Here is an 18,121-nt window from a genome sequence, read left to right as displayed (position 1 = left end):
GAGATCCTCGTCTCTCGCGGTAATAGTCTACATTCACGTCGCATCAGCTATGGTAACCACTTCATACTAAGTAAGCCTTGATCTAGTCTAGCAGAAACAAACAATATAAATGAATAATTTCAATAAATTAATGTATTTTTTTATAACGATAGCTAGAACAAAACGTTTGCTACTCAGTCCTTTGACTATTTGTATATAACTAAGGGAATTGCTCATTTCATTCCAACCATTAATGACAAAAGTGGTGGGACTACATTACATAGATCTATGATTGTTATACCACAAAGTGTTATATATTGATGTGCCTTTGGAAAACATACAGCATTGTATTATGAAGAAGCAGTGTGTACTTAGCTTAGATTCCTTGTCTATGTCCAACCATAGACCGTCAATTTAGTTCCATCTTTAGCCGCTAGGTGCTGCCAGCAAGTATAAAGGGAGCGCAGCCATCTTTGATCTTCATATAGCGTTGTGTACTTTCGTACTGTGAAGTCGCAAGTCCACAAATATTTACTCGACTTCTTATTAATTGCAAAAAATATTTATTTTGTGTTTCTATGAGTGTTATTTTGCAATCATTACGAGTATTATTTACCAATCCTATCATCGGACGCCATGAATCACGCGTCATCTGTTGGAGGTGATGTTGAGTCAAGCTCCATAATTTCCGAGAGGGAAGATGTCCAGGCGAGACGCGATGGAGACGCCTCGCGTTCGAACAGCTCTTCAAGCGAAAAAGAACAAAAGGAGCCTCTGCGTAAGAAACGACGGGATTCAAAGGTAACGGTCGATCTTCGAATCGGCTCGTTATCCCACCAGGTCAGTGACGTTGTAAATCTAATAATGCATCAACTGTGTGTAACAATTGAATGTAACGAAAAATGTTGTAAACAAATTGATCTCGTCAATACGGAAATTTTGACAAAAACACAACAGATTTAAACTAATAATCTTTGTAACATAATTACTGAAAACTTTGACAAATCGTCTCCGTCGTACAAGTTACCCGTAAAAAGCGTTTTAAATTGTATACGGAAAAAAGGGCCGTATGTATAGAAATAACACGTCAAAGTTTAATTTCCGTGGTCTCTAACAAAGTATCCTGTTGCCAACGCACCACTCATTGAGGAATTTTTGTTTGATAATAGTAAATTGAAATCTATTCAGTCCCTCGGAGGGCTACAATCCTATTTGTCACGATCTCGTACAAAAGGTAAGCCAAACATTATAAACAATCATAGTCTGTAACATCTGGCACAATCCAGAGGGGGGCAATTGAAGACACCGACGGGAGGCACTGAGTGCCACCAAAATTGTAATAATTTGTAAACCACGTATGGTTACCAAATACCGTAAAAAAAAAAAAAAAAACAAAAAAAAAAAAAAAAAAACTACCTTTTTTCTGCGGAAGAAAAGCGACGGATCAATGCGTCCAATTTTGGATCTTCGAGAGTTGAACAAGGTCGTAAAGATAAAACACCTAACTGTTTTCGGACACCTAGGTACCAAACTTTCTCCACCCAGGGGACTGGATGATAGAATTGAACATTTCTCAGGAATATTTTTCTAGTATCAGTCGCAAAATTTCGTCGATACTTCTTGAGGATCAGTACCAAGGTACCAGTATCAGTACCTCCAGGAAGGAATCGGTACCTTCTTATGAGTTAGTATGAAATGACATGCCTACCCTTCGGTCTGGCTTCAGAGCCACACCTTTTTTGCTTCTATAACATGCGGGTCGCAGAGACCTTGCGTGCAAAGGGAACTCGAGTGCTAGTGTCTACTAGACGACTTCCTTTTTGGTCGACCAAGACAAATCCAAGTTGAAACTTCAGGCTGCAGAAGCTGTGAAGCTTTTGGATTAACCTTTTTTGCTTCCATAACATGCTGGGTCGCAGAGACCTTGCGTGCAAAAGGAACTCGAGTGCTAGTCTACCTAGACGACTTCCTTTTGGTCGACCAAAACAAATCCAAGTTGAAACTTCAGGCTGCAGAAGCTGTGAAGGTTTTGGATTATCTGGGCTGGCATGTCAATTTCCATTATATAGGGTGCTCGGTCGCTCGGTCGCTCGGTCGCGGAGATATTGCGTGCAAAGTCGAGTGCTAGCTTACCTACACGACTTAATCTTGTTTCACCAAGACAAATAAACGTTTTTGTTCCCATAGCATGCTCGGTCGCGGAGACCTTGCGTACATAGGGAAGTCAAATGTTAACGTACCTACGCGACTTTCTCTTGGTCCTTGAAGACAAATACACCTTTTTGCTTCCACAGCATGCTCGGTCGCGGAGGCATTGCGTGCAAAATCGAAGTGCTAGCTTACTTACACGACATGATCTTGTTTCACCAAGACAAATAAACGTTTTTGCTCCCATAGCATGCTCGGTCGCGAAGACCTTACGTACATAGGGAAGTCAAATGTTAACCTACCTACGCGACTTTTTCTTGGTCCATGAAGACAAATACACCTTTTTTGCTTGCATAGCATGCTCGGTCGCGGAAACATTGCGTGCAAAGGGATGTTGAGTGTTATCCCACCTACGCAAATCCCACCAGGTCCATCAAAAGAAGTCCAAGTTGAGTCTTCAGGCCACATAAGCTGTAAAGCTCTTGGATTATTTGGGCTGCCAAGTCAGCCTTACAAAAAATCAATTAGTACACTGGTTCAAGAGATGACATGTCTAGGGATTCGATGGAAAATTGCGAGAAACGAAGTGGCCACTCAACAACATCCTAGCTCAAACTCTGACGGAATTACATCAATCTATGCTAACTTGCAAATTTTCTTGCGAAGTTTCAAGAAAAGGGGTAAAAAACAGGCCATCCTGCATGTCTTAACAATTAAATGCAGTGCTGACGCGAAGCCACATGTTAGACATTGCCGATACACAAAACCAACCATTTCCTGGCAACGGAAGCTTCGGACATGTGTAGGGGTTACAAATGCAGTGCTGACGCGGAGCCACATGTCAAACATTGCCGAGACCCAAAACCAACCATTTCCTGGCAACGGAAGCTTCGGACATGGGTAGGGGTTACAATTAGACAAAATATTAACGTCCTGTCTATGGTCAGCTCAACAACAGAAACGGCTCACCCACAAAAGAGCTATTTGCAATGGTAGTGACAATCAAAATGAATCTGAAAGTATTTCACTAACGTTGACCTTTCGATTTTTAAACCTAAGCGATAAGTTCAAGATAACTGTCAGCTTATCTCTCGGGGAGATACAACATCATAGCCGACAGGCTATCACGAGGAAATCAACCTGCGAAATGGCACTTTTTACCACAAGTGACCACAAAAGTTTTTCGAAAGTGGGGTCATCCGGATATAAACCCATTCGCCGACCAAGATTGGATACCTTCAGCAGACCGTAGAGGATGCAACTAGCATGGAGAATTCCTCCTCTCAACCTTCTCCCCAAAGTACTGACTCACTTCAACAGTGTCTAGGGAACCTACCTGGTAGTGTTCCCAGACTGAGCGAAAGCATTTGGGTTTCCAAGCCCTCAGATCCCAAACGCTAGATAACTCGCACGAAATCCAAAACCTGCCTCCTCCACAGGTTAAACATTAACCCTGAAAGCTTAGAAAGGGGGGGGGGAGGTTGTACAAATAATGACTGGTCTAAACAGGAGAAGATTTGTTGAAAATTAACTGGTGTCTATCCACTTTGTCAGCATACTTACCAGCAACTAGAAGATGGTGCATATGGTGCTACAGTTTTAAAATTGATCCTAAGTCTGCAGATGTTGCCAAATTCTTTCTTCTTTTCCAAAAAGAAAATTTTGCCTATAAAACAATCCTTCTGCATCATAAAGCAGCGCTGTCGACTTTCTGTGGGCGAAATACATGTAGGACAGCAAACATTCTCAAGCTCTCTAATAAAAATTGCTAATTTAAAAAAGCCATCGGAATAGCTAAACAAAATTCAACTACTTATTACAATTTTACTAAGTGTAGTCCCATTCACATGAGATCCGAGAATAGTTCTAAACTGGTTTTCTTCAAACCCAGCCACCACATCACGCCTCAATGTAGCTTGAAGGACACCAACAACCATGTTGCTGGCTACGGGACGCAGAGTTAATGACCTTACTTTGCTCAACATTTCTAAAGACAGTTTCTTTGATAACAGAGAAAAACATCTTTCTGATACCAGTCTTTGGGTCTAAAATTGAAATCCATTTTCGTCAATAATCTGCATAAGTGCTTTCTAAACATGAAACTAAAGACATGCCCGGTAAGATTCGTAAGGACTTTTTTCTAACTATGTGTGTTGTCACAAAAGCGGCATCCCGTACTGTAATTGGAAACTGGTCTTCGTTCAACCTTACGAGGTAATGGCATCAACGCATCTCTAAGAAGTGGTAGATCAGCAGTAGCCTCTGAGATGGATTGATAATGAACCAATGGACGAAATACTTTCTAGAGGCAATTGCAAATCATCCAAACGTTTACAATAATTATTGCCGAATAATAGAGCTTCGTAAAGATCCTCACGATTCTTTTTTTCAACACATTTACTTCTACATGATGTATATACATCATTTATACAATTTATACATTTTCTTGTATATACAAGATAAAATGTTTATTACAAACTTATAAATATTTTTTAATTATTGAATTAACGTGGAAGTTAACAACTGTTTTTTCGATTTAATAATTATATAAATTATGAACATTATCATTGCGCTTCATAATTTTATTATGGCTTTACCTATTTCATCATAGCGTTGTGCTTAATAATTTCACCAGCAGATAACAAACACGTCTTCATAATACAATGCTGTATGTTTTCCAAAGGCACATCAATATTACGGTTTTACATAACAATAAAACCGATATTATGTGCCGAGAAGGAAAACATACAGCATTGCAGGAAGTTCTTCCTGGTGAAGACTATGAAGATCAAAGATGGCTGCGCTCCCTTTATACTTGCTGGCAGCACCTAGCGGCTAAAGATGGAACTAAATTGACGGTCTATGGTTGGACATAGACAAGGAATCTAAGCTAAGTACACACTGCTTCTTCATAATACAATGCTGTATGTTTTCCTTCTCGGCACATAATATCGGTTTTATTGTTATGTAAAACCGTAATATTTTTGGCTAGAGCTTAAGTCTAGGATAAACTACACTGATTTCTCTACACATAATATTGATCTCCTGGGTGGAACATATGCTATTCGAGGGGTATCCTGCTTAAGATGTTATAGCTACACAGTATGTGAATAGGTTTATTTCCCCTCACAACCCGCAAACCCACTCAGTTGCTCTTTAACAGACAAAAAATGATAACTTTTATTCTGTCTCATTCGATAGCAACAGCAGCAGTCATCAGTTCAACAACAACAGCTGTTGCATCAACAACAAACTCAGCAAATGGTGCAACATTATCAACAGCAAGGTGAATTTTTATTTTGATTGATTATCCACATATGATAACCGCCCTCAACGCTTTGCTGAGACATATTTCCTAATCTCAAATTGGTTTCGTTTGTAACTGAAGTTCACGATATTAATAAGTTAATATTATTGAATAGAATAGACCACATATCAAAAATCGTGTAAGTGTATTAAGTATAAGTCGACGTGGGCTAAAGGATAAGACGTCCGGTGCATACGTATCTAGCGATGCAACGGTGTTCGAAACAAATTTTCTAATGAAATACGTACTTAACAATTGTTCACGATTGACTTCCACGGTGAAGGAATAACATCGTGTAATAAAAATCAAACCCGCAAAATTATAATTTGCGTAATTACTGGTGGTAGGACCTCTTATGAGTCCGCACGGGTAGGTACCACTGCCGTGAAGCAGTAATGCGTTTCGGTTTGAAGGGTGGGGCAGCCGTTGTAACTATACTGAGACCTTAGAGCTTACATCTCAAGGTGGGTGACGCATTATCGTTGTAGATATCTATGAACTCCAGTAACCACTTAACACCAGGTGGGCTGTGAGCTCGTCCATGCATCTAAGCAATAAAAATAATAATTACGAAATCAAATTTCGAAAGGATATCTATTTGAATAAGAATAAGATTAATATAATTTGTAACAGACATTTGCATGTTGTATCAAACGTAACAAAGTTGCGCTTTGAACGCAGGAATGACGCTGGGCATGCAGCAAGGTACTCAGACTCTGCCCATCGCTGGGATGCCACAAACCATATCAATGGTGCAACAAATACATCCTGTAAGTAAAATAATCATGACCAAAATCTATATATTATATAAAAATGAATTGCTGTTCGTTAGTCTCGCTAAAACTCGAGAACGGCTGGACCGATTTGGCTAATTTTGGTCTTGAATTATTTGTGGAAGTCCAGGGAAGATTTAAAAGGTAGATAAATATGAAAATGCTCGGAATTAAATAAAAATCACGATTTTGTTTTCCCTTTGATGTGTCCCCCGTCGGACGGATTCCTTTTGTTTGTTTTAAGTTTATTTTATAAAAAAGTTTAGGTCTTTTTTTTATCGATTGAGGCACTACGAAGTCTGCCGGGTCAGCTAGTAAAAACCAAAAATATGTACAATATAAAATTTAATTACAACGCCATCTGTTTGTCAATTTCTATTAAATAACGGAATGCATGTTCAAGTAAACATACATCTGTTTTATTTTTGTTAATAATATAATTATTGATTAATTTTCATCACCAAATTGTAATTGCTAGTGGTCCCGCAGTAGTCGAAATTCGACTATAATTAATTGAAATTATAAGTTATAACATTGTTACGGTTCTATTGTCAGAGACTATTTATTATACTTCCATAATCAAAGATTTCGCCAAGACTACACTATGTACAAATAATTTTAAAGATAAACATTATTAACCTATACTCAATTTGATCACAGACTTTAAGCAATAACAAAAGATTGACAGTAAATAAAGAATATATAGGTATATATGTGGGTGTGTGTCAAATACGGTTGTGTGCGTAATGTTTTTTTGATTGATTTTATGTATTATTAATGCATAATTTAAAAAAAATGTTAGTTTTCTGCACACCTTCTCTATATTCTCTAGAAGTGTGAGAAATTTCATACTCCTTCGTCCGCGCAATTTTTGTAAAAAGGTATATTAAGGGTGTAGAAGAAATAATATTTCTGTGAAATTCTGCCAGCTTGGAGCCATGGGTCAAGCCGGTACAATAGTCGGGCAGCTGAACACAACACAGACCGCGCAAAACACTCAGATGACACAAGTTCAAACACTCCAGCAACAACCGCAGGTGAGCCAAAATAACATACCCTGTCCTGTACCCGATCCTATAGACCGAATGGTAAACAGTCGACGTCGCCCAAAGCACGTCAATACGGATCCTCCCGATCCATTAACGGTGCTTTTAGGCACCACAAGCACCGGTTACCGTTCTCGTCGAACCCATCGCTTGCGACGAAGGGCTCGACATTAACCCACAGACACAGCCCACTGAGTTTCTCGTCGGATCTTCTCGGTGGGTTGCGTTTCCTATCCGGTGGTAGATTCTGCGAAGCACTGCTCTTGCTAGGGCCAGTGCTAGCATCTCCGGTTTGAGCCCCGTGAGAGCTCACCTACACACGTTAGGATGAAGCTGATATAGCCTCTCACGGCTATCAGCATAGGTAGGTTAAAAAAATACCAAAATATTTGATCGTAAACGATTTGGTTTTATGATTCTAGAAAAATTACGTTTAGAGATTTGTCTTTGAATGTTTGTTGACGTAATCACGGACGAATCGACAAAAAGTATGTAACTGGTGAAAAAGTATCATCTTTTGTGAGTCCGCACGGGTAGTTACCACCACTCCGCCTATTTCTGCCGTGAAGCAGTAATGCCTTTCGGTTTGAAGGGTGGGGCAGCCGTTGTAACTATACTGAGACCTTAGAACTCATATCTCAAAGTGGGTGGCGGCATTTACGTTGTAAATGTCTATGGGCTCCAGTAACCACTTAACACCAAGTGGGCTGTGAGCTCAGTAAAAAAAAAATCAGTTATTGCCTTCTAACTAACCGCGACTGGATTTAAAAATCACCAACTGAGTTTATTAGGCAATATTTTCTTCAGTATAAAAAGCATAACGGTGTGACAGTTGTATATATTCTATAACATACCAGAATAAACCACTCCACTGTAATACATAAAAATAATTTTCATTAAAATTTGGCGTAATCACTGTCACTTCAAGATTAATTTAATGTATTTCATTTTCTCATTAGTTTTGTTAATGACATTTATTCTTATAAAGGCGGAAGGGGAAAAGTGACAGAGAACATGAATGTACTCGTGTCCCAAACAAATATAGAGCGATAGATAGTGTTAGGTGGGACATTGATGCAATTATTCAATATTGTGAACATTTTATTCGATCTGTCTCCGTCAATCATATTACGTGCGTGGTAACGACTTGTTCAAACTATTCGGTTTTGAGGTTTTTACTATTTATGAACAACGAACGTAATCGATTAGTCAAATAAAATGTTATAGTATTGCAGTTTTTGCTAAGTTAGTTAGAGTACCTTCATGAAATGTAATTTAACTGACATGATATGAACTCAATGTTTTAAACTTCGAATGTACATCATTTTATGGTAGTTTCTAGAGGAAAGTCCTCTAGGAAACTTATTTAAAAATGGAATTGTATAATTCATGGAGTTCTAAACTAAAGGTGTGACGTACTTGCAGACCCTCGTTGGCAATGGACTGGTCCAGACATCTGTTGGGATGGCGGTGCAGCAACAAACCACGCTCAGCCACGCTACCCCAATGCAAGCGGTAAGATATTTTACTATCAGCCGACCACAACTAAATAGCAAATGTTATAATGGACCAATAATTGATCAAACGCTTTGACCGTAACTAATGATAGTACTGTTCAAGATACATAAAAATAGCAATTCGTCAACCATACCATATATAGAATAATACTTTCAAAATTCGCTTAAATGGATTAACTCTTGTTCGGGGTTTGTGAGCAGTATAGGTTAGTCTGAGTGTGCGCAATATGAGTGAACTTAGTTCAGTAACTGTATTATTGTTATCAAACGCATGTCGAGGTGACATTCTGTTTACAAAGTAATACATTAAATTGTACTAGTGGTCCCCCGGTAATCGAAATTCGACTATAATTAATAGAAATTATAAGTTTGTAAACTATTATGATTCTATTGTCAAAGATTATTATACTTCTATAATCACAAATTTCGCTAAGACTACTTACTACTCTTTAGGCAAATATTAATAAAGACAAACAATATTTAATCTATTCTCACTTCGACCACAGACTATATAAGCAATAAGAAAAGTTTGACATTAAAAACAGATAGTATGCATATGTGTGTGTATCAAATATGATAGTGTGTGTAATGTTTTTTTTTAAATAGCACTGCACTCTTCTATATTCTGTATAAGTGTGGGAAATTTCATACTCCTCCGTCAGTGCAATTTTCATAAAAAGGGGCACAAAGTCTTTTTGCTTCACGTATTAATATATAGATAATGTGTGTACATCCGTTGTGTAATGGTAACACTTCGACGCTGAGTGTCGGTAACGTTGGCAGCCGGCGATCACGTTAGAGGGCGCCTCGCTGCTGTCCGCTCCCCTCGTTCAAGTTTCACCGGCAATCTTACAACACGAGGTAGTAGTAATGAACAAGTCGAAAGCATTTCGCATCATCACAAAAAAAAATCTCGAAATTTATTTTTCAGTTCGTTTCAGTGTTCGTTGTCAATAGAGGTTTTATTAGATTTTGTCCCAAAGATAATATATTGTCGCATGTAATACGCATGAGTTCCGTTCACGAAACCATTAAATTTATCGTTAATGTTAACATACTGAATTTTGTTATGTGATGCTTACATAGACTGAACTATAGAGAGCAAATTAATTATTGAAATACATTTTTTTTATCTACTGTCGCCACCAACTAAACACACAGTAATAAGGAAAGTCTTGACCCATGTCGAATGTCCACTCAAATCATTTCGCAATGGGTCAAGCGGTTTTATTTTTCAATAAAAGATACCTTATCGATTTCTTCTCATTATGTAGCTTATTCGATATTAAAGTAACTACTGTCGGTAAGGAATACCTTACAAAATTAAACGTAAAAAGCTTATAAATCTCGTAATTAATATGAATTGTAATTCAAACATCACATATTATATAAATGCACAAATATTTTATATATACATACATATCAAAATACTATAATGATAATAAATATATCTTGCAACTAATAGGGAAAAGTTCCATATTTTTGTCTTTGATAGCTATGATTATTTTATTAATGGCTTTTTAGTGTGGTAATTAAACATTGATTTATGCATACGTTATGTTTGAAAGAATGGCTTACATTAGATTTCTTTAAAGAGTAGACAAGTAAACACTAGGCTTACTAGTTTAACAACCAATACATATTTGAAACAAACTCTTTAAACCGTAACTTGTTATTTTTTATATATAATATATATTTGTATATATGTGTTTGATAGAAGTTTACGTATTTTATGGACTTTAATTTTGATATGTCTGTCCGTAGAAAAATAATATCCTTAAGGTTTATTATAGAAATAATCAATGCACTCCATATGATATATTATGGCGTAGGTGGTATAGGTTTACCTACTGAACACATCACTATTTCGTGTAAACAGTGGTATCATAGTTATTTTCCAGGATGGAAACAACGCCCAAAAGGCTGTCATATAAACACAATACATGAGTCGAACTCAAATTATCTATATATATATAAATGAATTGCTGTTCGTTAGTCTCACTAAAACTCGAGAACGGCTGGACCGTTTTGGCTAATTTTGGTCTTGAATTATTTGTGGAAAAGTCCAGAGTAGGTTTAAAAGGTAGATAAATATGAAAACGCTCGGAATTAATAAAATAAAATAAAAATGATTTTGTTTTTCCTTTGATGTGTCCCCCGTCGGACGGATTCTTATTGTTCGTTTTAAGTTTATTTTATACAAAAGTTTAGGTCTTTTATTTATCGATTGAGGCACTACGAAGTCTGCCGGGTCAGCTAGTAAATTCATAAATATCGAAATATTGTAGACTAATTGTCTGATTTGTTCAGGGTGCGGTTGGACTTATCGCTGCTCCGGTCCAAGGGTCAGTGATGCCGATGCAGACATCGACCGCCATGGTGGCCCACGTCAAGACCGAAGATGATAAATCTCAACAGGCTGCTACACCGGTAAGAGGAGTTCAGTACAGGCTATAAAAATGTCAGTAACTCCACAAAAAAGTTATATCTTTTAAAAATAAACGCTTTAATAGCGAGCATAATAAATAAAAGTTTCCAATCCTGGTAATCTTGATCAGACTATTAGGTTAAAATACTAAAAAGATTGTAGTGTCATCGATCCTTAATACACGTCCAAATTTTCTGAAAGATGCAGTTACATAGATAAATATATAATAGATATATAAATCAATAAACTTAATTTGTAAATTTTGTGGAACCGTAGTTCGATATTAAACATGCTCTCACATCACTATTACATATGTATCGTCTGTGGTTATTATCGAGTATCTCTATTTAAGATGGACGTTACTTTTTTTTTAAATAAAAGTGTTCTACACGCTATAAATATAGCAGTTTAGGTTAGCAAAATATACAATTAAACTAAGAAACATGTATTAATTTAGAAAGGCGTTAGAAGAAATAAACAATTTAGTGCATACTCGTTTCTAAGTAGAACTGTGAGAGAGCTCTTTCTTTCTACCGTGAAGCAGTAATTCGTTTCGGTTTAAAGGGTGGGACAGCCGTTGTAACTATACTTGAGACCTTAGAACTTATATCTCAAGGTGGGTGGCGCATTTGCGTGATGTCTATGGGCTCCGGTAACCACTCTTAACACCAGGTGTGCTGTGAGCTCGTCCACACATCTAAGCAATAAAAAAAAAAGGTATACTAACAACTAATCCTAAAAATAATGCAGACGAAATTTAATCGATACATTGTCTCTCCATTAGGTCCGATTTCATTCGAATACGTATGTACAGGCGCCCGTGCAGCAGATCGCTCCGCAACAGCAGATGGTCGCCGAGTCGACAACGGATGCGGCCGTATCCGCGACGCCAATCATAAGCTCGGCCGCCTCCGTTCCGAACAACACCGCCGCGGTCACGACCGTCACTACGGCCGACGCGTCTATCTCCACCAGCACCTGTATGGGTGAGTGACTGCTAATATCGACACTTGAAAGGCAAACGTGACTAAGCGACAATGCGTGAACTTTACAGTAGACTAATTTAATGTTGAAATACCTGAAAAAAAAAATATTTTAACGAATCCAACTGTAGTAGAATCTAGCTAGTAGCTAGTAGGATTGAAATGATTTTAATAGACCTAGAAATTTTTTTTTTGCGTATCGAATATGGTTATTGCCTGTAATTTATGTATAAGCAGTTATTGTCGCTTAAGTCACGTTTGCCTTTCAAGCGTCGATATACATATATCTTTTTCCTTCTTCTTCTGCTTCTTCGTCGCTTTCTTCATTGCTGAAGGTCGTGTCCCTGAAACTTGACCGTGGCCTGTCTCGTGAGCTGTATCTTATATATATATAATAAATACAAAATTAGGCGGTTATTGCGGGCGTTCGTGAAAACGTGGGATATTAATGTTAGTACCTCTTGATATTTTTCTAAGTAAAAAACATACTTAACATGTGCCGGATTCTCTATTAATAATTTTAAAAACTAGTGGTACCGCAGTAGTCGAAATTCGACTATAATTAATTGAAATTATAAGTTTGAACATTATTATGGTTATATTGTCAAAGACTATTATACTTCTATAATCACAGACTTCGCCAAGACTACACTATAGACAAATAATATTAAAGATAAACAATATTAACCTATTTTCAATTTGACCACAGACTTTAAGCATTAAGTAATGCTTGACAATAAACAAATAGTATGCATGCGTGTGTGTCAAATACATGGCAATGTGTGTAATGTTTTCTTTATTCATTTAATGTATCTTATATGCATTATTTTAAAAAATATTAGCATTGTGCACTCCTTCTCTATATTATCTATAAGTGTGGGAAATTTCATACTCCTCCGTTCGCGCAATTTTGGTAAAAAGAGGTACAAAGTTTTTGCTTCACGTATTCATATATAAATGTAAAATACGTTAGTAAATGTTTACGGTTGCCAAAACGGTTTATTTAGATTAATCTTTACACTGTCATGACTTCATGACTGATTCTGAATGCAGTTTTTTGACTAGCAAACAAGAAACTCACAACACAGCTTGCTTTCATCCAAATACGTCACGCAGAAAAATTACAAATTATAATTGAATCGATTCATATAATGAGGATAACTTTATTTATGAGAAACAACAGGTCTACACTAACCAAAGATCTGTATATTCACTGTGCACATTTAAAAGTACGCACTTTCGTGATTCCTCACTGTATATAAGTAATTATTGTGAATTATCTAGGGCCACCGCCGCCACCAGACGCGAAGCCGATTTTGTCGAAGAAGGAGATCGTTTCGGTGGCTGACTCAACTCCCTCCTCCGTATCTCCAAGTGTCTCAAACAACTCCACTTCTGTGGCGAGCAGTGCGCAGCAAACAACCCCTATTTTACCACAGGTTTGTTCCTAGCTTTAAGTCCTGACGTCTAGAAACGAACAGTGTACGTATTGAGGTCTATGGACAGATTCGACTTTCAAATTGAATAACCAATTCGAAAATATCAAGCTAGATTTCATGGAAATGTCTTTAAATATTAAGAAGTCGAATTGCCTAATTATTTTTGAGGTTTCTGTGGTTTATTTTTTTGCTAAGGAAACCCATTTATTTTCATTTAAAAAGTGATTATGTAAATATATATACTGATAGTTATAGTTGTTTTAAACATTTGGAGTCAAAATGTCATATCATATTGAAGCTCTTTTTTTTTGACGATTTCAGTACGTTCAGTTTATGTACTTAACTAAAATAAGGAAAAACTTTAATACGCGAATGATGCACAGCTGGTGACAACGTCTTCTGTGTCTGCATCCACAATGACTTCGGTGACCACAGCGTCCGTAGCTTCCGGTACATCAACTATGTTCAAGAGCACGCAATGTACTCCGCGTCATATCAGCCAAGCCGCTGCACACGGTAAGACTTGTTTATTGCGTCATTTAGTCATTGCGTCATTTTACTGGTGGTAGGACCTCTTGTGAGTCCGTACGGGTAGGTACCACCACCCCGCCCATTTCTACCGTGAAGCAGTAATGCGTTTCGGTTTGAAGGGTGCCGTTGTAACTATACTGAGACCTTAGAACTTATATTTCAAGGTGAGTGGCGCATTTACGTTGTAGATGTCTATGGGCTCCAAAACCACTTAACACCAGGTGCGCTGTGAGCTCGTCCACCCATCTAAGAAAAATAATAATAATTAGAACTTATTGAGTAGCAAAACAGGGTCTAAATGTTGCTCTTGAAATCGTAAACAGTTTGTAGTGCGTTACAGTACAGTATTTTAAGCAATGACATGCTATACTGACCGTTGGTCGTTGACCTTCAAGTTTTGTACACTTAGCCTTGCGCGTTCAATACCAATATGTTTGGTATTCATATTTTTGTACCAGTTTCAGCTTCTGATGATAGATATTTTCTGAATCCATATTCTCAAATGGATATTTAAAATAGAAACTTGCATAACACGTTTTAGTCGATTTTGGTATCCTAATACTAAATCTTATGACTTTTGTTGTGGTTACAGACAAAGGGCTCCCCAAAGCTATGGTGAAGCCGAACATACTGACGCACGTGATCGAAGGATATGTCATCCAGGAGGCGGGAGAACCATTCGCGGTATTCTATATTGGTGTTATTAAATAAATTCGACAAAATAACTAGGAAAACCCTCGGTCCTATCCGTTTTAATATTTAATGAATAGAGTGACAAACGAATTAAGAATGATTTTAGCTATTATTATAGCTAGCACAATTAGCGCTAGAACATACATATTAGTTAATAATGAATTTGTCAAATTTAAGTTTAAATAAGCAAGGGAGTGTCTTTATATATCTATATATATAAAAGAAAGTCGTGTTAGTTACATACTATTTATAACTCAAGAACGGCTGAACTGATTTGGCTGAAAATTACTGAAGAGGTAGCTTAGAACCAGGAGAAGGACATAGGATACTTTTTATCACATTCCCATGGGACGTGACATAAAACGTGGTATGACAAAACGCAACTGATATGGAATAACAAAACGCAACTGACAACTAAACGTAATATATTCTATGTGTAATTATAGTAGAATTTTGAAGTTAACCGGTTGATGTGTGTGAAAAAAACCGTGTGGCGGAACAAAGATCGCCGGGTCCGCTAGTCAATGATAATTACGATTAAATGTTAATTAACTTAAATGGATTAAAAAAAATTAAAATTTTTAAAACAACTTCTAAATTAGTAATATCATGTAAAATTTCAGGTGAACCGACCTCTACGCGAATGGGCTGACAAAGAAGACAAAGAAAACAAACTGCCCAGTTCGGACGAGCCTCCACGTTAGTTGAATACACGTTTAATTAACATCGCTTTTTTTTTCTTACCTATGCTGATAGGCGAGGCTATATCAGCTTCACCCTAACGTGTGTAGGTGAGCTCTCACGGGGCTCAAACCGGAGAGTTGCTAGCACTGGCCCTAGCAAGAGCAGTGCTTAGCAGAATCTACCACCGGATCGGAAACGCGTCCCACCGGGAAGATCCGGCGAGAGACTCAGTGAACTGTGTCTGTGGGTTAAAATATTCGCACTGCAAGAAACACAATGCTACCCCGTTTTAATGCCTATTAGTAGTCGCATTGTGATCACGCACGGTTTTGTATCTAAATGATTCGCATTTCATACGCCAACCACTAATGCTTAATCACACAACAAATACAATGGAGGCCTATCTTTGACATTTCGTCTTTTCGCATTAAAAGTGTACAATTTCCAAAAATTTTATTAAAATGTGAAATAGTTTGGTATCACCAGTATTTTTCTCATAAATACTGTCAAAAGAGCGTAGTTTCGTTATCTTTTTCCTGTATTTTGACTACTATTAACAAAATTAATACATAATTTTATTTTACTTTCAAAGACAGATAATGTATCTAATAAAAAATAAATGTTGCAAAAATGATTAATATTAAAAAAATACCAGATGTTTTAAACCTTTAAAACACTCTCCTGTAAAATTAGTAAGTTTTGAGATTATACAGTTTTAATTTAATGAAGACGATTTATTCTATGTTCCTCGCAAGTAGCATTGACAAAATGTTTTTTTTTTTTGATACAGGTAAAAAGCAGATGCTGGAAGGCGGCGCCAGTTTGCCCCGTATAAGTTCTAGTAACGATAACCACGTCAGCGAGTCGTCAACTCAAAACGCCAATGTGAAAGCCGAGGCCTCATCTAACGTTGAGATGGCCGACTCTCAACCTACGAGTGCCGACTCTGCACAAGCTAAGATACCTAACGCTAACAAATGGACGGTAAGGATTACTATTGTTTTTTTTTTTTGTTTTTTTTTTCTTTTTTTTTTCGATAAGCGAGTTACTGAGAGTCACTGTACCCGCAACGTTAGTGATAGGTTAATAGTGTAACTGTTTAATTGTTTAATTTTATATTGTGAATAAAATTATTTCCTTACATTATAAGTTAGGTTAGTTTTCGTTGTCGTGTTGTTTTGTCGTATAATTGTAAGGAACGTTGTTTTACAAATTCAGCACTGTCTTGTTTTGTCGTACGCACATACTTATGTTGCAAGCCAGATTCTGTTTCTTTTTACTTGTGTTTTTTATGTATCTTTTTAGCTTGTAACGTGTATTGTGAGCCTAATAAATAAATAAAATCATAATTTCACGCCAGATACTACGCAATGGAAAACAAACTAGAAATGTCTTGTTGTCTATTATGTCTCTCCCTCGAATTCCATTTTCAAATTTAATATCCATTTTTGAACAAAGTTCTATATCAACACACCGTCTATTTCGATTGTCATATGTTTGTGTTCGAAGTCGTTCTCCTAATACCACTAAAGCGCCCTGTAAACGAACAAAGTGTTGGTCAAATTTTACGTGTTTGTCAAATTATTTGACAGTATGCAAATTTATTTGACGCGTTTGTCAAACATTGTACGTGTTTAATGGAAATCTTGATTGACGGCGTGTTTGACTAACAAGTTTGAACGTGTACGGGGTGTTTGTCAAACAAGATCTCAGTCGTTGCTCGACACGACGTCTCGTTACGGCGAGGACAAAAACCGAATCTACGGGCAGCTTAACAAACTTGTTTGATCTTTGGTTTGATCGTTCAATGAAATGATCGTTTATTGTTTGATGAAAACGTAAAGTTTGACAAACAAATTTGATCGTATCCTCCTCCTCCTCCTCTTCGCCGCTTCCTCATTACTCAAAGGGTCACTTCCTCATAGGGTCGTAGCCACTGGTCTAGTTTTTGCACCAGCTTCCTCCAATGTTGGATCGTATACAGGGCGCTTAAGACAAGGTGCTAAAATGTCATTGGCGACTTCACTTAGTGGTGTCTACGGACTTCGTTAACCGTATAAGAGATGAGCTCCGAAGTCATGTGCTAATTAATTAGTTCAAATAATTAAACTCAAATTGTGTTCCAGGTGGCCGAAGTGTGCGAGTTCATCCGCAACATCCCCGGATGCGCCGGCTACGCTGACGAGTTTCTGATGCAGGAGGTCGACGGTGAGGCGTTACTTCTCATCAAGCCGGAGCACCTCGTCATGGCGCTATCCATGAAGCTCGGACCGGCGCTCAAGATAGTCGCCTGCATCGATTCCCTGCGGCCGGAAAGCGAACAAAACTTACACGATCACGACTAAGGTAATTATTAAAATTATTAAGCTGTTTTACTTTGTTTTAAAATACAATAATCGCAATATGTCATTTCATTTTATTTTTAACATTACCAATGTTGAAACAGTGAGTCATTCGAGTATAATTGTTTGTTTATCTATACATATAAATAAAATGAGAGTGTCGGTTTGTAATATTGAAATAACCGCTTTTTACTACATCCATATGAACATATATACGGTACATACACCAAAATAACATTTTTTGCAATTTT

At 37.3% G+C, this 18,121-nt stretch overlaps 1 protein-coding gene across 16 annotated transcripts in view; it reads left to right on the top strand.

Annotated features, from left to right (window-relative positions):
* The window catches only part of PH (polyhomeotic), a 67,060-nt gene that overhangs the window by 42,729 nt on the left and 6,210 nt on the right, over positions 1 to 18,121 (top strand). For 10 of the 16 annotated variants that reach the window (XM_089730045.1, XM_089730006.1, XM_089730025.1 and 7 more), the window contains 13 exons: positions 5,329 to 5,413; positions 6,116 to 6,204; positions 7,137 to 7,244; positions 8,679 to 8,768; positions 9,554 to 9,631; positions 11,081 to 11,200; positions 11,983 to 12,184; positions 13,466 to 13,620; positions 14,004 to 14,136; positions 14,744 to 14,835; positions 15,468 to 15,543; positions 16,319 to 16,512; positions 17,655 to 17,874. In XM_089730045.1, the coding sequence (XP_089586171.1) occupies positions 5,329 to 5,413; positions 6,116 to 6,204; positions 7,137 to 7,244; positions 8,679 to 8,768; positions 9,554 to 9,631; positions 11,081 to 11,200; positions 11,983 to 12,184; positions 13,466 to 13,620; positions 14,004 to 14,136; positions 14,744 to 14,835; positions 15,468 to 15,543; positions 16,319 to 16,512; positions 17,655 to 17,873 (1,641 nt within the window). In that variant the 3' untranslated portion in view covers position 17,874. The remainder of the gene's footprint in view (positions 1 to 5,328; positions 5,414 to 6,115; positions 6,205 to 7,136; positions 7,245 to 8,678; positions 8,769 to 9,553; positions 9,632 to 11,080; positions 11,201 to 11,982; positions 12,185 to 13,465; positions 13,621 to 14,003; positions 14,137 to 14,743; positions 14,836 to 15,467; positions 15,544 to 16,318; positions 16,513 to 17,654; positions 17,875 to 18,121) is intronic. The other 6 variants (XM_089730010.1, XM_089730067.1, XM_089730021.1 and 3 more) reach the window with 3 other exon arrangements.

Source organism: Bombyx mandarina, chromosome 01, assembly GCF_030267445.1.
Source record: "Bombyx mandarina strain Sakado chromosome 01, ASM3026744v2".
Lineage (NCBI taxonomy): Eukaryota > Metazoa > Arthropoda > Insecta > Lepidoptera > Bombycidae > Bombyx > Bombyx mandarina.
Note: the sequence above shows the minus strand (reverse complement) of the source record. Positions and strands in the feature narration are given on the sequence as shown.